General features: G+C 56.2%; 1 protein-coding gene across 1 annotated transcript in view; it reads left to right on the top strand.

Annotated features, from left to right (window-relative positions):
* CORO2B (coronin 2B) overlaps positions 1-16,855 on the top strand; it is a 41,236-nt gene extending 24,381 nt beyond the window's left edge. Inside the window, exons 4-13 of the mRNA XM_075713710.1 lie at positions 7,021-7,137; positions 11,375-11,524; positions 12,664-12,828; positions 13,412-13,528; positions 13,627-13,731; positions 14,083-14,179; positions 14,984-15,096; positions 15,844-15,934; positions 16,048-16,187; positions 16,724-16,855. Of these exons, the coding sequence (XP_075569825.1) occupies positions 7,021-7,137; positions 11,375-11,524; positions 12,664-12,828; positions 13,412-13,528; positions 13,627-13,731; positions 14,083-14,179; positions 14,984-15,096; positions 15,844-15,934; positions 16,048-16,187; positions 16,724-16,855 (1,227 nt within the window). The remainder of the gene's footprint in view (positions 1-7,020; positions 7,138-11,374; positions 11,525-12,663; positions 12,829-13,411; positions 13,529-13,626; positions 13,732-14,082; positions 14,180-14,983; positions 15,097-15,843; positions 15,935-16,047; positions 16,188-16,723) is intronic.
* Positions 16,856-24,874: the final 8,019 nt, after the last annotated feature.

The raw sequence follows: 24,874 nt of genomic DNA, 5'->3' as shown, positions 1-24,874 counted from the left end.
TGCCCTCGCTGGGGAGAAGTGGCTTTTTGTTACCAATAAACATGGATTTATTTTTAGTGTCCATAATCCAATTTAACGGGGACATTCTATGGGCTTTTGTCTTTTTGATTAACAAGCTTGCGCCTGGCTACCGCTTTTATGGTGCGGATAAATACTTCTGCAGCGAGGCTTCGGGCTTTTAATCTGTGCAAATTGTTGGTCAAAAGCTGCTGTGTGCGTTGCTTCGCGGGTTTTAGGGCCATCGGGCTCTAGAGCTCTGTGGGGCCGATGGTTACCCCACGCACAGGCAGTGGGGGGGCTGCCGTCTGCCCGGGCAGAAGACGGGATGCTTACAGCCCACAACAGCATTTATATTTAATTTAACGGTATTTATATCCACGCAAAGGGACTAACGTATTTAAACCTTCATCCTGGCAAGAATGGCATTAAGCAACAGTGATTTTTTTTTTTCCTGCTTTGACTTGCATGGTTTAGTTGTATAACAGAGTCAGTCTTCGATAAATTAATGTCATTTTTTATGGCAAGTAAGGTGGTAAATCTGCGACCGTTTGTTCACTCCAAAGCAGCCCTGAACGTGGAGTTTGCCAGAGGGGAGCCTCTGAGGCAGCGATAGCGTCGTCGCCTCTGGGGAAACTGAGGCACGGAGGCTTGAGGTGGTTGCTCGAGGAGCGTGGAGGCCAAGGCTGAGATGCCGTCCGGCGGCACGGGGCAGCTTCTGCCGGGGGAGAGGGTGGCTGAGCGTGCTTGCTGTATGGAGGATGGTCACCAGAACCTGCCTGGGTTGCAGCCTTTCCCGCTTTCCCCTCTCCCCGTGGCCAGGCCGGCTGGGGAAGGTGCCCGGGGACCCGAGCGGGTGGGAGATGCGCAGGCAATAAAAGCCATAGGATAGGCAGAAATCCTGCCCGGCTCTGCACGCCCCTGCACGTTCCCACTGCTCGGCTAAAGAATCCAAAGGCTGTTTTAGCAGCTGCTGGAGGGTGCGCAGAGCACGTCTCCCTCCCCTCCCTGGCTGGATTTCCCAGGTGTTCCAGGCTGGGAAAAGGGGCGGCAGTTCTCGCTCGCGGCGTTATTTTCCTGGAGGTGCACATCTGGCTAAAGAGCTCCTTCACTCAGAGGTGCCAGAACATGAGCTGAGCTTTTTATAATTTGTTTACTAGAAAGCTGGCTCTTGGCTTAGTGTTTTACTTCCCGCTCTCATTCACAAGAGCAGTCAAAGCTTGGCACTGTCCACGATAGCCAGGTTACTCTCTGCAGAACCCAGAAGCACGTTCAGACATTTCCAGCACCTGGAATTGATGTTTTCATGAATGATATTGTTGCTGCATGCATGGATTTCTTTTTTTTTTTTTTTTTAATGGGTTTACATTACTGCAAATCCCTGGATCTGCTTCCAGCCAGGTCAGTTGTGCGCCCCATCCTTCCCAGGGGACGATCCTGCTGGGAACACGTCTGGTCCCCCAATCTCCTTGGCCTTGGCTGGCTCTGGCCAAGCTGGGGCCATGCAATCGCTGCTGTCTGGTGGTCTGCAGCCGCTGGAGGCTGGGCGTGTGTCCTGGCAGAAGGGATGCTGCTGGGGAGAACAGACAAGGAGGAGGAAGGCTTGAAGCATCTGTCTTCGTTCAGTTGTTGGAGACATCTCCAGTAGCAGCATCCTTCCACCTGCACATGGGAATTTCCTTGGGGAATGATTTGTGCAGCTGCACAAGTGGCTGGGGCAGCAAGCGCTGGTTCTTGGTGCAACCCCTCCGCTGCCCAGTAACGCATCCCCTCGCGTTCAGGCTCTCCCCGCTCTTTCCTTAAACAGCTCGTGGGGCAGATGTGATGCCCAGCTGTGCCCGCAGCCCTCCTCTCGCCTCCCCCTTCCCGTGGGCTCTCAGCCGGGGCTGGTCCCCGCTACCGTGTGGGGAGAGCGTGCAGGCGGCAGCGCGTCGCGGCGATGGGTTTTCTGGGTCCCTGCCAAGGGTTTGTCCAGTTTCTCTCTCGCCCTGTGCTGGTTCTGTTTGACTTGGTTGCTAATGAAGACCGGTTCACCTGCAGCCACCTTCCCTTGTACCGAAATCAGTTGGCAATCTGGGAATTCTGTGTAATTTCCTCCTCTTTGGTTCTCGAGTCGGAGAGACCTCCTTTAAAAAGACAGCAGTAAATGTATTTACTCTTAATCTCAGCCACTGGAGACTTGTGTGTACTCAAGGATTTCCTGGGAAACCCTCTAAATCCCCTACGGCTCAGGCAGCGCTTCCCTGATCCCCCTCTAAAAGCTAATAAGGGATCAGCGGGCACCTGGGGGAAGCTGCTGGGTGGGGAAGGGTGGCGTGGCCGTCCCCGGGCTGGGGGTGGGTGCCCCTTCCTCGGGGATGTTCCGCACCCAGGGACAGGCTCTGAAGGTGCTGGTGTTGATGCCGGATGGATGCTGCTGCTGTTTCTGTAAAGTTTTCCCTGCAGGATTGGTTTGAGGGTAGAGGCGAATAAAGGTTTTCGCCACGCTTGTAGAGCTTCATAGGGAACACGAGGATTTGGAAACGGGTCTGGGCTTGTATTTCCAGGGAAGCTGGTGACAGGTTTTATGAAATACATCTATTAAAATGATTTATCTGAGCTTCCTGCTGGTTTGTTGCAAAGCGAATGCGGAGCCCTGCCATTGCGAGACTGCAGCTGGTGCTTCTTGGAGGGTCCGAAGTGGTAACGCTTCCCCTCGCTGCGCTCTGCCGATGGCCAAGAGGTTCACCGAGATGGACTCTGGTGCCAAAATTGCTCGTGAGCTCACGCCCCTCACAGCAACGCTTTGATGACTTAAGAGTGCTTAAAAGTGATGCTTCTAAGAATAAGGAGGCTTTTCTCCTAGTGATGGTGTTCCCCTTCCCGGGGCAGTCCGACCTCCCAGGGCCGTGCATCCGTCCCTCCTGGGCTCTGCCCTCGCTGCCGGTCCCTCTGCCCTCGCTGTGTTCCAGCCATGCCCAGGGGAAGGCTTCCTTCTCGGTCACCAAGCAGCAAAATAATTCAACCAGCTTAAAAAATTCATTGTCCTTTCTTCCCGTTCCCCCCCGAGACGTATACAAATAACTTTCTCCTTTTCAAGTGCTCCTAATTGCTCCAGTGAAGGGAGGGCTTTGAGGGGCTGCAATTGCTGGAAAGCTTGCTCCTTCCAGTGCGCGCCATGGAAAATGTCAGATTGCCGGAGCCCGGGGAGCTGCCCCACGGCACGGCTCTCGCTGAAGGGACGCTATCTGGGTCAGCGAGCTTCCCCTAGCCAGGATCCAGCGATTAGGATTCACTGCGGCTTAATGCATGGCTGCTGGCAAGGTCCCTCTAAGAATGGCTAAATGGGAAGCTATGGCATGAATCCCTGATTTTTTTTTTTTTTAAATATATTTTTTTCTTTTTATTCCCTTTATTTGGCTCCTTCTCCTCTTTCATGTGCCTTGGCCATGGGCACAACCCACCGCTGCTCTCGCACAAGGGCTGTCCCTTGCTGTGGGCACCGTGGCAGCTCCCGCACGCTGGCTGCTTTCAACTTATTTGAGTCAAAACTCTTGATTTCTTGGGCAGAAACTATCCCTGGTAACCAAACTCCTGTTTCGTCCACTTGAAAGCCTAATGAATTTTGACAAAACCCATCAGATCTACTTTGCAAAGGAGATCACTCGGCTGTTTGCTCAAAATTAAAGTGATTGCATATTAACTGGTGCCATTAAGAGGTCTGTCCGCCTGGAATTTAACAGCTGCTGCATGAATTTCTACTCTAGCCAGCGTGTTAATGATGTCATGCTAATGCAAATATGGAAACGGGGAGGGGGAAAGCTAGATAATCCGCGCTGTTTGGGTAAGCCATGTCTGCTGGTGTACTTACTGTAATAACCCGTAAAGCTGTGCTTTGCATCCCATTAATTCACGGGAGGGTCGCTGGGCGGGAGCGGGAAGGCAGAGCTTCGCGCGCTAACGAAGCGCCACCGTCGCTGCCTTTCCCCCCGCCTTGTGTCTCACCTTGGGGCTTTTTCCTTCCCAAACCTTGGCTGCTTGTCCCGGGGGCTGCATCCCTGCAGCTCGGGCTTTGCTCCGTGTGATGCTCGTGTGCGGGATGAGACCCAAAGCCCCTCGCCCTCTCGCCAGGGCTGTGGGGCGCAGGACTGAGCTCTCCCCACCCATGCCAGCTCCTCCCCACCTGTGAAAGGAGGGCAGAATTTGGGGTTTTTTTTTTCCCCATGGGAAAACTTAAAGAACCTGAAAAATCAGATTCAAATTCAATTAAAAAATTCAATTTAGTGGAAAACTACTTTTTTGATCAAATCTCTTTTCTAGGCTCTGCATTGGAAATTATTTATTTATAATTTATTGGTTTTATTATTTATTTTTATTTTTATTAATTTTTTATTATTTTTATTACTTTTATTATTATTTATATTTTATAATTTATTATTTTTATTTAAATGAAGCGTTTGTCTTCTCTAATGATTTTCCTTGCGTTATGGCCCGCATACTCTCAGCGCTCGGTCAGTCGTGCTCCTCCTTGGACCTCGCTTTTCCTGGGGACCGTTGGCTTCCAGCGTGGAGATCTGAGCGTTCTGGGGGGATCCCTGAGACGCGGGGGGCCATCGCCCCCACCGGGCAGGTTTGGCGTCACAGGGGCTTCCCAAGGGGCTGCCTTTGCCGCTGAGTAAAAGGAAAATTTAAAATCCATGGGGGATGCGTGCTTTAATGTATCGCCCTTCCTATGGGATGCTCCAGCGTTTGGGTGCTTGGTGTAATCTAGGCAAAGAAATTTGGGGGGGATTCAGGGGATCAGGTTCAGGGGACCGTTCCTCCAGCCGCGGCATCACCCACAGCCCCCGGCTGCCAGAGGTTTGGGTCACCCTGGCGAAGCTGTCAGAAAGTCACTTTGCTTGTTTTGATCCCTAAAAACCTGAACTGATTTATGGTGGCACTGATAAAAGCCACGCCCGCGGCGTTAACCAGGAAAGCAGCACAACGCTGCTCGATAACGTCGGAAGCGTTGTGTACGCCGGTCCCTGCCGCCTACCTGGGGCAAAGCTGCCGGGTAGGTGCGGCGACGGAAACGCGTTTGTGGATGGCAGGAGGCAGTTCAGGGTCCCGGGCTGACGTGGCAGCTCAGACCCGAGCCAGGCTGTTGCTGATGGGCAGAATTATCAGAATTTAGGCGCTCTGAGCGAGCCGAAGTGATGCTGTCGGCAGCTGAAGGAGGAGGCGGGTGCAGCCGCCCCGTCCCGGCTCTTCCATCCATCCCTGCCCTGACAGCCCTGAAATTGGCCCTAATGGAGGTTAAAATCACAGCGGCAGGTATCAGTCACCCCAGGGAAAATGAACCCTGCGCCATATGGGTAGGGAATTTGCGTAACGTGCCCTAATTAGAGAGAAGCTCGCGAGTTAGAAATCAGTCTTGCGTTAAGTGCTCGTCACGGAGCGGCTAACGGGGACGTGATCTCGCGCCTGTCGCACGCCGGGGAATTCGGCAGCATTTGTAAGAGACTGCGCAGAAGGGCAGAGGGGAAGGACTGCAAATGACCCTGTTAGCCGGCCCGTGATGGAGCCGAGGGTGTCCATTTGTTCATGAGCTGAAGGCAACGAGAGCAGGCACCTATTTTTTTTTTCCCCTTTGCCTCGATAACTGAAATAACCCATAAAACTGAGTCCCCGGTGCTTTAAGGCCAGCCTAGTTTTTATCTTATATATGAGCCACGTCCAAGGGATGACTTAGAGCTGTTGCAGCAGCTTGAGCGAGAACTGGCTTTTCACTCTAAGAAGAATGCCTATGAAAAGTATTTTAAAATTGATAAAGCGGGCTCGGGGAGGGTGGCGGTTGCCTGCGTTTCTCCCTGCCGTGGTTTTCTGCATCTCCGTCCCCACCGCGCTGGTGCCGGCTGGCGTTCACCGGAGCTGCGACCGGCCGTGCAGCGCGGCAGCGGGCACCGTGGCTGCCTGGCAATTAGCAGTCGTGTCTCCCTGGGAGCAAATTAATTCAAATAAACCTTCCCAGCAGTGACGGTGCAGGGGTGAGCCCCTGGGCCTGATCCGGCTGCCCAGGGCTCTCCTAGCCATCGCCCTTAGCCGCGGATGGTAAAAATGCAGCGCGTTATCCTCGGTGCGTTTCTTTGTTCGAGTTAAATGGAGCCAGGAGCTCGATATGTTCAAAGGTCAGCGCCGGAAGGGCTATGAAATATTTAGTGGCTGCGTCGTGCTGACCTAGTTAGTTTGCACGCTGCGAGCGTGCCACCACCTCCGGGCTGCGGCGAGGAGCCAGCGCAGGAGAAGGAAGGGCGGTGGGGTGGCCGGCTGGCCGCGGCGGCTCCCTGCGAGGTCCCTGCAAGGCGCAGGGGGCTCCCGCAACCCGCCTGCGATGGGAACCTTGAGAGGAGGCTGTGCCGAGTGCCGCGCGCCGTCCTCCGCTGCGGAGCTCTGCCGGTCCTCGCTCTGCCGGGATGGCGAGACCGGACCGTCCCTAAAAGTCTTGCAAGGATTTCCACCTGTGGGGAAGGATCCCATCAAGCGGTGGCACAGGTTGTTAGCGTCGTTGAGCAAGTGTTGACGATCCCGAAGCGGCTGGGGATTTGTCCCGCGGGGTACACGTGCACACCTTGCTCAAGGTCGCTTCCGGAGTTTGGGAGGAAAGTACCAAATAGTTCATGCGTGGCCCCATGGCTGATCTGCCCCGAGGGTCGGTTCGGAGCCTCTCGAGTCCCTTCCAGCCCTTTTGCCCGTGGCTTCAGAGGGTCAGCCGAAGGTTTCCTACTGAGCTCCCCAGCTGGTGGTGCCCCCTCCCAGGGCTGGGCAGCCCTGGGGGGTTGTGTTTGCAGAAACCCCTTCTCGCACACGGATCGGCTGCTGGGAATATCGATGGGGCAAAACCAATCCCTGCCTCAGCCGGGCATCTCCTCCAGCCAAAACCCCCATCCCAGCATGAGCTATGGAGCTCTCTCCCCTAACGAGGCTCCAGCCTTAAAAAGACCAGCTGTATCACTAAATTTTATTTTTTTCCCTCTCTTTTTTTGGGTTTATTTTAAATTACAGACAGGCCGGATCGAACCAAACTACCCCAAAGTCTGCGGTCACCAGGGCAACGTGCTGGACATCAAGTGGAATCCCTTCATTGAGAACATCATCGCGTCGTGCTCCGAAGACACCTCGGTGAGCTGGGACGCTTCGGGCCGGCACCTCCCGGGGGGGCGAGCGCTCGTGCAGCTCCGTGTCCCCTCCTGCCCCTAATTTATGTACCGAGAGATGTGGGGTAGGGGCTGCCGGAGGCACTGCGGGGTGGCTGATGGCTCAGCAGTCTCAGGAACGGAGAGGGGGTGAGAGATTGATGCAGAGCAAGAGGCAAATCGTGCCAATCCCCGGCTCCTGTGTCGGTGGGGCAGGGGCTGGGGCTGGTGCCCAGCTCCTCCGCTGTCCCCGCTGTCACTTATCGTCACAGCGCTGCTCTTTCTGTGTCCCCTGCTGCAGATAAGCCGTACAGCTATGCACAACAACGTCTTTTTTTTTTTTTTTTTTCCCAAGCCCAACAGCAATGCTATTATTAATCCTTCTTGCTATCAGGGACCGCAGGGGCTGCAAATGCTCTCATGGCCTGATCCATCAAGCGATACGAGCAAAAGGCGGTTTTGCAGGCTGGGGGATAATGAATCAGATCGTCTTTACATAGCGGTTATTTGCATCCTCCTCCTTTTTATTTTCTGGACGCAAACAAGTCCATCCCAAAGGCTGTATTGTAAAGGAAAAAAAAGCCTTTGTACAAGGGAGAAATCAGAAACCGTCGCCCGTTCTGCACGGCAAAAGCCAGGGTTTGGGGTGATCCAGTTTTTAACCAGTTACAAATCTGCCTTGCCTGATCCTTCGCGTTTCACTGTATGATCACCTAATGTCTCATCCTCTCCTTCAGTTCGGTATATTGGCATTTTTTTATGAGCTGAAAGCTTGTCAAGGAAGATATTGAGTGGGGAAAAAAATTCAGATCATGGCCATGAATCACGGTGAGCTGTCTCCCACTTTAATTCATCACGTTTTATACATGGTCGCCGGGGAATAGGAGCTGCTGGGAGGGAGGGAGGGTACTGGGAAGACTTCATGAGCCATCGTTAAACCTGGGAAATTAAGTTAATTGCCCCTGAGGCCATCCGGTGGGGGGGTTCCCCCCGATGGGGATGAATCGGAGGGGAGCGGCCCTGCAGCTGGGTGGGCTCGTGGCTCCTGGTGCCACCCCGTGCCCAGGGTGCTGCTTATGGGCAGGTCTTGCACCTTCGGGCTCTCTCTGCTGGCTCCCAGGAGGTTTGGAGAAGTTCAGGCCAATGGTCGTTATCAAAGAGAGAGGATGCTCGGGTCCTCGTGGAGTCCAAGCTGCAGAAAACCGAGTATTTGCATGATATTTGTCACTCGAGGGCACCGTCAGCCCCGGGCTGGGGACACCGCCGGCACAGAGGACCTGCCACGAGCGCGGCGATGCAGCCGGCCGGTCCAGCTCCGGACTCGTGTCTTTCCTCCAGCGTGCACTGTACGGAGAGGACAACGTGCGCAGCCTGGTCCCCGGAGCATCGCTACCGGTTAATCCTCTCCAAGGGGGCGATGAGGATTTTATGGCTTGGCAGGACCCGATATTAGCGGCCACGGTTTGACGCTGCCTTGCTGGAGAGTGATCTCTCTTGCAGCCCACCCAGGTCATCCCCCTGCTTGAAACCCCTCCTGTAATTTCTCCCTCGCTGTCAAACCCGTATCCATCCGTACCTGCCTGTCCCTGCTCAGATAACGGCGTCTGTCCTCGCCTGATGCTCTCCCTTGGGGCATCGGGAGTGTTAATTCGTTACTCGTCCTCGCAGGACAATTAGTGGCAGGGCTGATCCTTCAGTTCCCCATCCCGCCGCAGTTGCTGAAATGCTGTGAAGGCTTTTTGGGAAGGAGCTTTTAAAGGGCAGGACAAACCAAGCGGGAAGATTAAAAGGGGAATTGCCCAACCTCCGTAGGTGTTTCAGGCTCCGCGTTTTCCCTGTGCCGGAGCTCTCCGTGCACTCAGGCGCAGCGAGCTGATGTGGCATGCAGAGCTAGAAGGGGGATTTTGCAGCACACTCTCCTGTTTGCAGGATACATCTCTTTGCGGAACGCGGCGTTTCGGGGAAAATTTTATCAAGAAGGTTTCTTAGGATGGGTGGGAGAGGAAGCCTCTGGTTTCACAGGCTGCGTCCCATCCCCGCTGCTCTCCCTGGTGTCACGGGAGGAGGGTGGAGAGAGGCTCTTCTAGGGCTGTTCCTCTGGTTTTTTTAATTATAATTTTCCAAAAGCATCATTTCCATCCCAGGATGGGACGAGGTGTCGAAACGCAACGCTTGAGTTTTGGGTTAGCTCCAGCTATGCCTCTGCTGGCAACAGAATGGCGTTAGCACTGCAACCAGTTCCGACACGTCCATTTTCAGGTCATAGTGGCCACGCTAATGGGGAAACCTGCCTAAAATAGCCTGTCCCTGGCACTTGCCCCTCCCTTTTTTTTTTTTTTTTTGCAAGACACAAAGAATGATGCAACTCGGTTAGGAGCAGACCGCAGAGGTGATGCCGTGCTGCAGAGCCCCAGCGATGCTTCCCGGCCGAGCACGGATGCAGGATGCACTTAATAACCATCCTTTAGGCCACCTGCACGGCGAAAAGCAGGAGGGAGCTCCCAGCTGAGCGGACCCTGAGGATGCAGGGAGCCCGGGCGTCGCAGCTGAGCGCCCGAAGGTTTCCCCGCGCGTGTCCCCCGCCCCGGCTCCGACGGCGCGCGCCCCGAGCAGCGAGCGTGCCGCGGGCGCGTCTCCGGCGTGCAGAGCTCGCTCGGAGCCCTCCTGGGTGCAGGCAGCCGGAGCAAGGCGCAGCCGGAGGTTTGGCAACAGCCCTTTTGTAACCCGCCGCTTTCATAACCGCTTCCTTCGACACCCAGCGATCAGGGCTGTGTTGCTTGTTCCTCGTGTTGCGCCTTGTTTGAAAACTGCTGATGCTCTCAGAATCGTCCCTCCGAGCCGAACCGGCCTCTTAGCCCTGTCTCTCTCCTAACGCCGTTTCCTTGGTTGGATTTGATGATCTTAAAGGTCTTTTCTAACCTAAACGATTCCATGATTCTATTCCTCCGCACGCCCCGCAACCCAAAGAGCAGTGTCTCCCACCTCTAAATGTGCCGGTTCGGGCAGAAAACACCGCGCCGCCTGTACATCTTTATGCAGATTTTTCAGTGCAATATTGCAAATTAACTTTTGCTCCCCGGCTGTAGCTCAGCCCGTGGCTGGACGGGGTCACCCTTGGGGGTGCTGGTGAAGAGAGGGAGGAGCGACCAAAGGGGCAGCAGGATCAGTCCTCCCCAGGCAGCAGCCTCCCAGATATTCCCTGTTCTGGAAAAGCTTTATTGCAACTCAGCGGTGCTCCCTGGGGCAGCGCGGCCCTGGCTGCCAAAAGCAACCCCAAAAGCAAGCTCGTCTTTCGAGGTGCTGGCGGAGGAGGCGGAAGGGAACCCGCACGGGCCGTGTGCTGCATTCGATACCCTTCGGCTTTTTTAACGAGCGTTGCTTAAAGGTGATGCGACGTGTCCGCAGCTGATATTAGAGCCGGGGTGAGATGAAGGCTCTGGGAAGGACGAGCGCGCCGGCCAAGGCAGCCTGCTGCGGGGAGGAGATGAGAGCGCAAAGCTCGGCCGTTTCATCTCTCCGTCTGAACCGCGGTGACGTGCACGCACCACCAAACGCTGCCGGGTTTCGGGTGGCTCCGGGAAGCCGCAGGGCTGGCAGGACCCCGTGTCTCGCTGCTCGGATGGGGCCAGGGTGCTTGGGCATGGAGAGACCGGGGAGGGTTAGATAAATGTGCCAGGTCACTTCGCCTTCATACCGGTGACCTGCCGTGGAGATGAAAGCGTCTATAACCGCCCTTTGATAGCATTATCTGGAGCTGTTTAATTGAAGAAGAGATGCTACAGAAGCCTTATTCTGTCCCAGTGCCTTGCCTCCTTTTGTTCAGCAAGCACCTTCTCTGCAGAGGCTTTTCTGGCTTGGTTTTAACGCAGCTTTTCCCGGCTGGGTGAGCGGCAGCTCCCGGCGAGGCTGACGGCAGCGGGGGTCTCCCCTGGGTGTGCTGCATTGGCTTCATCGGGTCCTTTTCCTCAGCACTCATGGTCCAGGGGTGATACCGCTGCTTTTTTTGGGGCTACTCTTCCCCTGGAGCTTGTTGGTCTGATGGGACGGACTCGCCGTGCTCCCGCTCTGCCCTCGCAGGGGACTGGATGGACCCCTGGGACATGCATTGGGGCGCAGGATGAGGCCGCTGGCACTGGGATTCAGCAGCTCGGAGCCCCCCCGGGCGGGTGTCGGGGTCCTCGCAGGGCTCCCAAACCCATCCCGATGCCTGCCCCGTCCCGCAGGTGCGGATCTGGGAGATCCCCGAGGGCGGCCTGAAGAGGAACATGACGGAGGCCGTCCTGGAGCTGTACGGGCACAGCCGGCGCGTCGGCCTCGTCGAGTGGCACCCCACCACCAACAACATCCTCTTCAGCGCCGGCTACGACTATAAGGTGAGCACTGCCCGGCCCCGCTCCTTGTGCTCGGCCGCTGCCTGGGGTTCCCTTGCAGAGGCTTTCCCTGCTCATGGCACGGGTGGGAGTCACCTGCCTGCAGCCAGGACCCTGCTGGCTGGCAGAAAACGACCCACTGTGTCGCGCAGCAGACTGCGCCTTCCCTCGTGCAAGGGTCTTGCACCCGCTCGCAAGGGCTATTTTAATTTTGCACGAGCTGCAGGGCAGCCCTGGGAGGAGGGAAGGGGATTTGTGGGTGACGAAGGGGTGATTTCAGCCAAAATAGGAGACGTTGGCTGAAGGCCAACAGCATCCTGGCTTGTGTCAGGGATAGTGTGGCCAGCAGGAGTAGGGAGGTGATTGTCCCCTGTACTCAGCACTGGTGAGGCCACACCTGGAATGCTGTGTCCAGTTGTGGGCCCCTCAGCACAAGGAGGACATTGGGGTGCTGGAGCGTGTCCAGGGAAGGGCAGCGGAGCTGGGGCAGGGTCTGGAGCACAGGGCTGGTGGGGAGCGGCTGAGGGAGCTGGGGGTGTTCAGCCTGGAGAAGAGGAGGCTGAGGGGAGACCTCATCGCTCTGCAGCTCCTGGCAGGAGGGGGCAGGGAGGGGGGTCGGGCTCTTCTCCCATGTAGTTAGCGATAGGACGAGAGGAAATGGGCTCAAGCTGCGTCAGGAGAGGTTTAGGTTGGATACTGGGAGAAATTTCTTCATGGAAAGAGTGGTCAAGCATTGGAACAGGCTGCCCAGAGAGGTGGGGGAGTCCCCATCCCTGGAGGGGTTCAAAAAACGGGCAGAGGTGGCACTTGGGGACATGGTTTAGTGGGCATGGGGGTGTTGGGTTGATGGTTGGGCTGATGATCTTAGAGATCCTTTCCAACCTTAATGATTCCTAGTTTTACTTTCATTAAGAAATAATCCAGCCACCAAGGCAGGAAACATGAAATTCTTCCTCTCGCCTGAATTGGTTTAGTGGTGGACTTGGTAGTGTTAGGTTAATGGTTGGCCTGGACGACCTTAAAGGTCTTTTCCAACCTAGATGATTCTATATGAAGATGCCTAAAGCAGAACTGGAGGTTGCAGGAGGGGTGGGGGGTCACCAGCAGTGGAGACGCCGGGGCAGCCTCCCCGCTTCCCGCAGGTCCTCATCTGGAACCTGGACATCGGGGAGCCGGTGAAGATGATCGATTGCCACACGGACGTCATCCTCTGCATGTCCTTCAACACCGACGGCAGCCTCCTGGCCACCACCTGCAAGGACAAGAAGCTGCGGGTCGTGGAGCCGCGCTCCGGCAGGGTCTTGCAGGTGCGGTGCTCGTGCCGGGGTGCTGAGTGCTGCGTGGGAAGCCGGGGGTTGGAAATAAGATCTTGGGGAGGAATCCTACTGAAACGTGCAAAAACATTTGCAAGGAACTGTACCGGCTCGTGATGCGATGTTTTGTGCGTGTCAGGGTCTGCAGGCGACTCTCTGCTGTGGGGAGGGGCTGGTTGTTTTAATTAGGTGGAGATGATGGGGAGGGCTCTGCCTCATCCCAAGCACAGGAGGTGGAGGCTTTATTTCTTTTGTTAATTAAGGATTTGTGGAAAATAGGAGAAATTAGGGAGGGGTGCAGGAAGTTCCAGAGAGAGCCACAGTTTGGAGGAAGACGATGCTTTCTCGGTGAAGGCGATATTGGATATTAAGGCAGATGGGCTTTTTCATTTTGCGCAGGGGACGGGCGCCGAATCACGGTACCTCCATGCCGGCTGCCGCCCCGCCAGCACAGAGCCGGCGTTTCACCGGGGAGAGGCACTGGGGGGGTGGCGGGTCGGGGTAGCCCCCAAGGAAGGGGCTTCCCAAGGCGAGGGAGGGGCGGGGGGCTGCCGGCCAGCGCGCTCCTGTCTTGCAGGAGGCCAGCTGCAAGAACCACCGCGTCAACCGGGTGGTCTTCCTGGGCAGCACGAAGCGGCTGCTGACGACGGGGGTGTCGCGCTGGAACACGCGGCAGATCGCTCTCTGGGATCAGGTGGGTGCCGGCACCGCCGCGCCGTCCCCACCGGGCCCCCCTCTCAGCGCGAGCATCGGGATATCTTCCTGAACAACGCGCTTTTTCCTCTCGCGCAGGAAGACTTGTCCATGCCCCTGATAGAGGAGGAGATCGACGGGCTCTCGGGTCTCCTTTTCCCTTTCTACGACGCCGACACTCACATGCTGTACTTGGCCGGCAAGGTACGGGCTGCGATTCGCATCCGGGGGCTGCGGCATCTCCCGGGGAGGCGAAGGGGCCTCTGTCCCCCAAATGGCACGGGGGAGAAGAGCCGTCCCGGGGGCAGGGCTGCGCTGAGCCCCCAGCAAAGCGTTACACGGCTCTTCGGCCACAAATCCCTGGTTTGGGGAGGTGCCCGCCGCCGTGGCATGAGCGGCAGCATCCCGTGGGGCGATGCATGCTGCTGCAGTGGCCCCAGCCCGCATCCCTCCAGAATTCCCCAAGGACGGGCTGCCGGGGGTTGTTACCGCGGTCTGTTCACCCTCGTGTTTGCCAAAGCAGTGAACCCTCCCTCTTCCCCGCGCTCGCTCCAGGGTGACGGCAACATTCGGTACTACGAGATCGGCTCGGAAAAGCCTTACCTGAGTTATCTCATGGAGTTCCGCTCCCCGGCCCCACAAAAAGGACTGGGTAAGGATGGCTGTGCTGCTGACCCTTCGCTCTGCATGCGGAAGGTAGATGAGGGAAGGTGGGGTTTTGTGTTCAAAAAACGGGCAGACGTGGCACTTGGGGACATGGTTTAGTGGGCACGGTGGTGTTGGGTTGATGGTTGGACTGATGATCTTAGAGGGCCTTTCCAACCTTAATGATTCCTGGTTTTTACTTTCATTATAAATAATCCAGCCACCAAGCCAGGAAACTCATGAAATTCTTCCTCTCCCCTTAATTGGTTTAGTGGTGGGCTTGGTAGTGTAGGTTAATGGTTGGACTGGATGATCTGAAAGGTCTTTTCTAACCTAAACGATTCAATGATTCTATGATTCTAAGCTGTTTAATTAACTTGTAAATGGGTTTGGCGGTGCTGTGCCAGCTCTGGAGCATCAGCATGGGGCTGCAACGCTCGCGGGGCAGCATTCGCATTGCTGCGGTGATGCAGCCCGGCTGGGGCTGGGTCCTGGTCCGGTGCATGCCTGGTGACACCCTTCCTGCTGTCACACGTGCCACGGCTTTCCCAAGGGACATCAGTCAGCGATTCCTGTGGGTTTTTTCCTAAATAAAAGCTGCTCATCCCTTTCCCAACGTCCCTGCAAATGCCCCTGGCGTGGCCCAGGTCTGTGCCCCAGGTCCCCAGGGTGATGGCAGGGATTAATTCTGCAAGGATCCAGGTCTCCCGATGGAAAGCAAGGATCTTTTGGGGTCCCCCGTGCCGGGGAGGCGGGTGGGTCCCAGCCGGCTTGCAGCACCTGGGGGTTACCGTCTGCGCCTCCTCCGCAGGGGTGATGCCAAAGCACGGGCTGGACGTGTCAGCCTGCGAGGTCTTTCGTTTCTACAAGCTCGTCACCCTCAAGGGGCTGATCGAACCCATCTCGATGATCGTGCCGAGGAGGGTGAGTCCCTCGCTGCACCCCGGGGCGCGGGGGCAGGCTGGCGGGGGCGAGCGGCGTCCGTAGCGGCTCCGGTGTGATGGAGGTGCCCCCGCTTGCACTGCTTTGCTGACCGGTCCCACGGCCGGCTCTCTTTGCAGCAGTCTTAGACCTCCCAATCATTACGCTTCGCAGGCATGGGATTCCCAGGGGGGTTTTTCACCCAAGACTTAATGGGAATGTGTTTAGGAAATGCCTCTCTGCATTGCTCCCGGCCTTGAGGCAACTGTTTTGTGCACAACCAGCTTGGTCCATTGCGACAGGTAACACGGGGCTTGTCTCGCCTGAGGTTTGGGGGCTGTTTCTGCTAAAATATATCCCGGCGCTGGAGCAGGGTTTGGCGTTTGCCTTTCCAGCACCGTCTGTGGCCGGAAGCAAATGCAGCCGCCGGCCAGGGCTGCGCGGAGGAGCCGATCCCGGGCTCTGCCGCAGCTCAGCAGCCGCTCGTCCTCCTCCGGCCCCTCCGCTCCGCTGCGGCGGCCGGCCAGCATTTCCCAGATTCTCTGCGTGTGCCCCGAGCAGGCAGCGCTGGCGTTTCTCATCTAACTTCATGGTGCAAACGCCGGTTTATTACGTCCCCGGATGCCCTGGGTGGCTGCATCGCTGCATGCCAAAGGAGCGAGCGCAAGCATTTGCAGCGCGTTGCAACGTGCCGTTAAAATCGCGAGCGGATTGACAGAGGCGGTTGTTCTTCTTTCCCCGTGTTTTTAGTCAGAAACGTACCAAGAGGACATCTACCCGATGACCCCGGGTACGGAGCCAGCCCTCACGCCGGATGAATGGCTGAGCGGGGTGAACAGAGGTAAAGCCACCGGTGCCATGCTGGGTGGGCGGCACGGAGCCCCGAAAACGGCCGGGCAGCGGGACGGGGGCCGCAGCCCCCCCTGACTCGCTCCCGCGCTCTGCCCCGCTCAGATCCCATCCTGATGTCGCTGAAGGAGGGCTACAAGAAGACATCCAAAATCGTCTTTAAGGCGCCGGCGAGGGAGAAGAAGAGCGTCGTCGTTAACGGCATAGACCTGCTGGAGAACGTGCCGCCGCGGACGGAGAACGAGGTAGGGCAGCGCAGCCCTGGGCGCAGGGACGGAGGGGACGGTCGCTGGCTGCGGGGACATTTTCCGGGTGCAGCTTGGGAAGCCACGGCTCTGCGGGTCTCTGCTTCTGCTCCCAAACTGAAGTGCCTGGGCATTGTGTCTGCCTGTGGCTTGAAGCATCCCGCTCCGCATTAACCACAGAGCACCCGAAAGGAGCCGCGTTAAGCTCCTTTTGTTTTGGTTTTTGGTTTGTTTTTTTTTTAATTAAAATCCTCTTCCGGGAACAACATAAGGAGGCGCTGGGGAAACATCAGCACTTGGTCCCGGAAGGAATTTGTTTTGCTGGAGCTGAGGTTGCAGATTGCATGCGTAGGGCATCCCCGAGCTGGAAGGTGAAATTAAATCCCAGCGAGCGGGCAGCACGGCAGATGAAGCCGCGTTGCAAAAGCAGCCGAGTTACGGAACGGCCCCGGCGTGGCTCCGGGGGCTGGCAGGAAAGCGAAGCCCCGGGGGCGAGCGGCCGGCGCGGTCCCTCCAGCTCCCTCCTTCCCTTCCAGCTCCTTCGGATGTTCTTCCGACAGCAGGACGAGATCCGGCGGCTGAAGGACGAGCTCTCGCAGAAGGACATACGGATCCGACAGCTACAGCTGGAGTTAAAAAACTTACGTAACAGCCCGAAGAATAATTAACTTCCAGGGACGTTTTCTAAATAAACTCTCTTTGTTTATACTCGCTCTTTAATTTTATTGTATCCACTTACACAGAATACGAGCCAGAAGTCAAGTGACCTGCCAAGAGCCCACTCGCTAACTGGAAATGCGTCCTCCTAGTCTTGCCTAGCACTAAAACCGCTGTAACCGAGAGCTCTACTGCATGAGAGGCGGCTGGGGCGGCCGCCTGCCCCAGCCATGGTCTTGGAGTAAGTAGACGAGCAGCGTCCCTCCGTCGGGATAAACCGGCACGGGGCAGCCGAGGCGGCGACGCCCCGGGAAAGCGCGATGCTTCCTTGCTATTCGTTTTTATTTCCTATGCAAAAAATGTGACAGCAGGTGCAGAACTGGAAGGGGGTGCGGGAAGGGCGTCATTCACAAAAGCACGCTGCCGCGGCGGCAGCCCGGGACCCTTGCCGTGGTGGCGGTGCTGCCGGGAGGGGGATCCGGCACAGCCGGGTTTTGGCAGGAGCAGCCTGTGAGCATCCCCAGGCTCCAGCCCGGGGAAGGGAGTTGCTCCACGCGTGCGCGTGCATCCGTGCACGTGCACCTATATCCTTTAAAAAAAAAAAACAAAAACAAAACAAAAAAGAGGTTGGGTTGCCTAACCGGAGAGGGATTTTTTTTGCTCCCTCCGCCTCCGCAAAGAGGGCCTCGCCCCGCTCCTTCCCGCTGGGCCCCATGCCAGCGCCACGGGGACGGGGCGAGGATGCCACCCGCTCGCCCCGAGGGTCCCCGGGCGGCCGCCGCGGTGCTGCCCCGAGGGACGGACCCGGCGGGCGCTCGATGGGTTCAGCACGTGCGTTACAATCACAGGGTGGGGGGTTTTTTTTGTGGATTAGGTCTGTAGCACAGCGAACGACACCAAATACTGCTAGTTTACCTATATATATATATATATATTTTCACTAAATCAAGTTGCTGAACTGCCCGGCACTACCAGTGCGACGGTTTCACCTCTCCGTTATTTTACATCGTGCCCGCGCCCACCGCTTCCCCCTCTGCGCATTACATGTGCTGTCATTGCCTATTATTTATGCTACCACGGAATAGTGATGAAATAAAATGTTTTCAAGATACCAAAACCTTGCCCGCTCCTTTCTTTCTTCGCCGAGGGGCCGTGCACGAGCGCTGGCCGCCACCCCAGAGAGGGTGGTGGGACTCGAAGGGGAATTTTTGGGTGCACAAAAAGGTGTCTTCTGCCTGCCCTGCAGCTTTTCCCCTGGCTTGGAAGGTCCCTGCAGGGACCTTGAGCATTTCCAGGGCTGGGGCATCTCCCACCTCTCTGGGCAACCTGTGCCCATGTCTCGCCACCCTCAGCGTAAAAACTTTCTTCCTTACATCTCATCCGAATCTCCCCTCTTTTAGTTTAAAACCATCGCCCCTTGTCCTATCCTGCTCAAAAGTCCGTCCCCGTCTTTCTTATAAACCTCCTACGCCGAGACTGGCCCCAAATTTGCAGGTAAATCGCAGCCGGGCGTGCACGAGCGAGAGGGCAGCGCGAGGCATGCCGAGCTGGAAATAAAGGTTAAAGCTCTATTTCCTTTTTTTTTTTTTTCTTTTTTTTCGGCGTTGAGGAATGTGTCATCGCTTGGTGTCAGGACTGGCGTTTCCTGGTTTTAGCGTGTTTCGTAATTGGAAGGAGAACCCACGGCTCGGCTGCTTCGTGCAGCGACGGCTCAGTCCGGTTCGAGGTTATTTCTGTCCTACGCCGGCTGCGCTGGGAGTTACCGCACGAAATTGGCTCTTGTAAGGGAAAAGCCAAGGTTTCGCCAAAGCCCCTTGAATGCGTGCGAACCGAGCCCGATTCCAGCTGCGGGTGGTGATGATTAATGAGCCAATTAGCATATATGCAAACAGCAGCACAAGCTAGCTGCGGCTGCCGCCTCTGTTGCAGGCGAGGGGGGCACTGCTCGGGGTGCGGGGGTGACGGGCGCAGGATGCGGCCCCACGGGCTGGCTCTGGGTGGGCTTCGGCGTGCGGCGTACCTGTGCCGAGCGTGCTCGCGGGGCTCCCTGTCGGGGTTCAGCCCCAGCCCCAGCTCAGCACCACGCAGCCATCGCTCACTGCCCCTGCCCCGATGGGATGGGGGAGAGAATCGGAGGAGTGAGAGTGAGAAACACTCCTGGGATGAGATAAGAACAGGTTAATAATTGAAATAAAGTAAAATAATAATAATAACAATATAATAATAATAGTAATAATAATATCCAAAGCAAGTGATGCCCAATGCAGTTGCTCACCACCCGCCGACCGATGCCCAGCCAGTTCCCAGCAGCGATCGCTGCTCCCCGGCCAACCCCCCCAGTTTCCATACTGCCCATGATGCCGTATGGTATGGAACGGCCCTTGGGGCAGTTGGGATCAACTCTCCTGGCTGTGCCCCCTCCCAGCTTCTTGTGCCCCTGGCAGAGCAGGGGAAGCTGAAAAGTCCTTGACTGGCATAAGCAGTACTGAGCAGCAACTAAACCATCAGTGTGTTATCAGCATTCTTCTCATCCTAAATCCAAACCACAGCACTGTGCCTGCTGCTAGGAAGAAAATTAACTCTATCCCAGCCGAAACCAGGACACTCCCGAAACGTTTGGGAGATGCAAAAAAAAAAAATCTCCAGCCCAAGCCGTGGCTGTGCGGTTTCCAGGGCAAACCCCCAGGTTCTCACCGCGCCTTTCCGCCCGGACTCCCCTCTCCCGGGAACAGCTTGAGCTTTTCCCGATGTCTCCTCCTGCACCATCTGGGCGCTATTTAAAGCGGAAAGGCCCATTTTTGGGGCACTCGCTCCAGCCAGTTTTAGCACCGAATTCCCTGCGCTGCTGCAACCTTATGGCTCGACCACGGCGCGGGGGCCCCGTGCAGCCGGGTGCGATCCCGCAGCACCCCCAGGTCCTGCTGCCTCATCCCGAGGGGTTTGTGCCGCTTGGGAACGGTGAGACCGGCTCCTGCACCGACCCACGTCCCTGCCCTCTGCTCTTGATGAGCCTGCGGTGCTGGCTGTCGATTTTTATAGACGCTTCTGGGTCGTTCGCAGTATTTTCCAAGGTCTAAATGAGACCAATGAGTCCGTAACCTCCCAGCTTTTTTCCCTCTCAGCCCTCTTGCGACAGCATTACAGTTTCTTTAAAGCCTCCCGGCTGTCTTAGCAGAGCTGATCCCTTGCTCCCCGTGACCAGCTCCTCCAGGACCCCTCCAGGAACGGGATCCAGCCTCCGTAATTCACAAACATCCCATTTATCCGCAGCGGTTCCCAAGCCGTCCCCATCCAAACCCAGGCTGAGGTCTCACCCTTCCTGCAGTGCTGCTAATTGCAATTACCTCTGCATCCCAGCCCACATCTTCAGGGACAACAGCGTTTAAGGAAAAAGGCTTAAAGATCCCAGCTGTCCGTAGCGGACAGCCCCTTCCTTCTTCAAACACGGCCATGGGGCGATTTCTTTCCTACTTTGCTTTTCCCCTCCATATTCATGCTGTCCCTCTGTGCTCATCCTTATCAACCTGACCTACTTTCTGCTTCCTGGAGGTTTCGCTTTGTCGGAGGCTTGGCCTCCTCGCATGCTTCCTCGCTGCAGGATTATTGTTAATTCTCTGTTTTCCAACATTTCGCGAGTGCCTGGCTTGAAAAGATTTTTGATGATTAAAAAAAAAAAAAACCAACCCCCTGAATTTACGGATGAAGATACAGGATATGTTTTTTGAAATCTAAAATTAAGCAAACGCAGAGGAGAAGCCACTATGTGTTTTATTTTAATTAAATGGGAGTTTCCCATCAATTTGCTGAGGGTGATGCTGGTTCCTCCTTTTTCTGCCCTCCTCAAAAGCAAAGGGTGCTTTGCGCTCGCAGAGCGTGGCCCCGCTCGGTTCAGCAGCGCCGGCTACGCACTCAGGGACCCTCCGTGGGGAGCTCAACCCCCTCACAGCAAAAAATTAATTAGACATTTTTACAAATTCACCCCATTTTTTAGAAATTATGCGCTGCTGCCTATGGACCTAAAGCAAGATTCCCAGGATCCGACTTTCCCGACCCCTGCCGGAAGCTTTCAAAGACCAAAAGGGGAATTTGGTGCCGAAATGGAGCTGCAAGCGCACCGGGATTTGCGCGGCGGCCGGCCGCTCCTCTGGGCGTCCTGGCGAGCGCCGGGCACGCGCCGCGTGCCGCCTCAACGCGCCCGCGAGGACCGACGGCCGTGCTTGGACGTACCCGCTTCAGCCAGATGTGGCCGCGCCAGCTGTTCCGCAGCATCCGTAAGGGCTCAGCAGGGAAACACCCCGTCGCCTGCCCTACCGCCCAGCTGAACAGCGCTGGAAAAACGACAGTAAAATTAGCAATGACAGCGATGGCGATCCATAGGGATGGTGGGAGCATGGACCATGGATGTCTCACGTTCTCTCGTGCATGTCCAGGGTGAAATGCTCGCCTGGCGCCGCCTCTGCTGCCGCCTCCCTTCTCCGCGCACCTCTGGCAAGCGCCAAGTGTCCGAGCGTAATGGAAAAAATAAAAAGTCCAAACAGAAAGCCTTAAAAGTCTTGCCAAAAAAATTCTTCACCGGGTTTTTCTTGGCTCTGGGCAGAAGGAGCAAAACCAGCAGCGACAGCAACCAGCTGACAGCGGAAGAGTCACACGGTGATGTTATCTGGACCGAGCGAGAACTGCCGAGCCGAACAGAACAGCGGTCAAAATACATTTGGAGGAGCACCAGTAAGAGTTAATGGGAGATGCTGGGACAGACAAAGCGGTCAGGTTTTCCGGTTGGAAGGGGATTGATACCTGCAGCTCCCCAACCACAGATGCACGTGCTCTGACTCCAGCCCGCGTCCCACCCTGCGCTTACCCCCCTGCCAGCATTAACCCCCCGCCACCGTCCCCTTGCCCGATGCATGGAGCAAAACAGCGGCTGAGTATTTAAATCCTGCCTTGGCGATTTGGGCAGCCGTGAATCAGGGTGCTGCTGCCGCTGCCAGAGCCTCGCCTGGAAGAAGGGCGAGCGCTGTCGCAAGCGAAGGCGTGGGTTGCGCAGGGCGATTGCTTCACCCGCCGCCGCGAAGGAAGGGTTCGTCAGCGCGCGGGAGAGAGGAGGAGAGCTTTCCCAGCTCCGTTTTGGGAGGTGGGAGGAATTATTTGCAAGAAGAGAAGAGAGCGGTGAGCAGGGACGCCAAGGGAGAGCCGGCTGCCCCGGCCTCTTTGGGCACCGGGAAAGCGTCGCGGTCCTTCTCTCAGACCTACCTGCCGTCAGCCTTCATCCCATTCCCAGGCTGCCCGCCTCTTTCTGCCGGAGCCGCGCCGTCCGTCGTGGTGCGGGGGGTCCCCTCACTGCAAAGCCAGCGCCGGGGCGTCCTCCCCGGCTGCAGAAACGGGTGCTGCCAGCCCAAACCCCCGCCCAGCCCGCGCTCGCTGCTGCCGTAGGTGCAGCGGCGCGTCGACATCAACAGCTAAAGCCGACGTGACCTCCAGAAAGCCGAGAGACGGTTATTTTCACATCAGGGTGAGCTCCAGTGCAGCTGGATCCTTAACCAAGTCTCATTTTTTAAGCACTCTGCAGTACGTTTCTTCCCTGGACAACGGGGACTGAGAACCCTCAGCCATCTCGCTCCCAGGGCTGCAGTCATCAGACGTCTCCAGATTTCCACACGGGATGATTCATTCCGACTGAAACGTAAAGACGTCTTCAAAGGCAATTGTAAGAGAGCCTTGGTGGAAGCAGGGGCTGCGAGAGAACTAGGGCAGCAGTTTCGTACCCACCAGAGCATGGCGGGGCAGGGCGAGACCCCAGACAATCGCCGTTTCGGGAATCCACTTTTGGCAAGGCTGGTCAGTCGTTGCATCTGCCTGCGGACCGGCGGATCTGCCCCTCTATACGTCCAAATCTCAAGTCGAAGCGATCTGGAATCTGTGTGCGCGGTCAAGCAAGTCACTGGCCTCCCCTGGGGCAACGGGATGAAGGAATAGCTTTCCCTGACTGTCACAAATTCCTGAGTTTTAAGGAAATATCATTTCAACTAGCGGTGGGGGACCCGCGGCAGGGTCCAGACGGAGCCGGCAGTCATCTCCTCCCGTACAAATGGACAATGTTGAGAACCGTTTGGGCTTGGAAAGCCTTCCTGCCCTTCACCAGAGCCCCGTGCCCGTGCTTCAACCTCCACAGACAGTTCGGGTCCAAGAAAGCGTTATCAAATCAACCGCGAAGCAGCCGCCGTCCTCGAGGGTGCCAAAATGCAAACACCTCGGCCATTACGCTATTAAGGCCATACGGATTTGCAGTCCCCATAGGTTCAGCTGGGCACGTAACGATTTTGGCCAAGAGCATCTTGTTCCCGACTTGCACGCGCTCGTTGGCAGGCACCGCGCAACCCCGAGCGACACAGGAGGGAGGTTTGGGTTGTGAAGAGGGGTCACAAAGGCGGCTGCAAAGCCCCAGCAGGACATTTTGGGCGGTTTGAGCTTTCGAACCAGCTCAGGACAGCAAGGCAAAATAAAGCACTCCAGGAACAAACTCCTGGGATTTCTCCAAAACAGGAGGCAAGGGAGAGGTTTCCATGAAGGAGAGGTTTCCCCCAGCACCCAAGAAGTTCCAGGTAAAGCAAGTTTCATGCTACACGTAAGGATGAATGCACAGAATTGTTTGGGCATCCAGAAGACAGCAGGCTCCATCCCCACGGTCCCTGCCCGGGCAGATCTATCCACCCTGGACCGCTGCATGACCAGGGCTCCCCAAATTATGGTGTGCAGAAAGAGCCAAGCGACACACAAACTTTGCATTTGAATGAGCTCAACTCTCCCATTATTCATTTCCGACAGTATTTCTACCTGTGTTTTCCTGCTGAACTGTTATAAAATACTGGGGTTTGGGTTTTTTCCAAGAGCCGGCAAGTCGCTAAGTATCGTTGCAAGTTGCTACGTATCTTTAGCCAGCACTTACGTACACGCAGAGCACTTGGGAACGCAAGGCCTTGGTTCTCAGCATGAAGGGACTGTACTTATGCACCGAAATATGAAATAACTATGAAATTATCCATCTTGGGCAAACCTCATTTTTGTTTTCAGTGGCAGCAGGCAGTCACGGTTTCCCCTCTCCCAGCACCCGCAGCCAAAACCTTGGTGTTCATCAGATGCCCGCCTCCCCTCTCCCCTCTCCCCTCTCCCGGAGGATCAGCGCTTCAGCAGAGCTGGAAGCAAACGGGGCTCCGCTTCGCAGGGAAAGCCATAAATACTAGGCAGGGGTAGCAAAGCTCTTACCGCTGCAGTTTTCTTTGAGAAACCCACTTAATTGCACAGTAAGTTTTGAGGCAATTAACAGTACAAGGAGTCACTTCAATGACACCTGGGCCGTTCGCTGCTTACAGAGGGTGGGGAGCTGAAGGGTTCCCGACTGCTTCCAGGGTAAGAGGAAAAACCGCTTTGCAAGCCCGAGGTGGCTCAGCGGAGCCCACGGGTGACAAAAACCCAAATGCCACTTCAGCATCACCACCTGAGCCTGGTATCGCTGCGTTTTCTGCACGCGAAGGGGACGCTCATCCAGGCGTTTGCTGCGGCTCTGGGACCTACGGAGCCTCGTCGTGCAGGAAAGGTCAGGTCCGGTTGCTGCCAATTGCTTCTAGCAGCTCGAGTAAAAAGCTGTGTCTTTGGAAAACCGAGTTTCCCAGTATAAAGCCAAACCGAACTCTTAGACTAAGCTGGTTTAGGGTGACACCAGGGCTTGGCTTGGCTCGTAGCTCTGGAGCTGCCGGCCCTGCCCCTGCCTGAGCCAGGGCTGGCGGCTGCTTTCGCTTTGTCGGAGCCTGACCCTGCCCTGCCAGTTCCCGGTTTCGGTTTCACGGCAGCAGATCCTTGGCTGGGGAGGGAGCAGTTTGCCCAGTTTTATTTCCTCTTAAAAAAAAGAAAAACCAAACACACAAATAAAAAAAACCCCGCCCTAGGCAAACACTTCAGGATAGTATAGCTTTCCACCTAGAAAAAAGGCCTGTTTTTTTCCAAAGAGATCCAGTTAAAAAGGAGCAATATGCGAT

The sequence above is a fragment of the Pelecanus crispus genome, chromosome 7, assembly GCF_030463565.1.
Source record: "Pelecanus crispus isolate bPelCri1 chromosome 7, bPelCri1.pri, whole genome shotgun sequence".
Lineage (NCBI taxonomy): Eukaryota > Metazoa > Chordata > Aves > Pelecaniformes > Pelecanidae > Pelecanus > Pelecanus crispus.
Note: the sequence above shows the minus strand (reverse complement) of the source record. Positions and strands in the feature narration are given on the sequence as shown.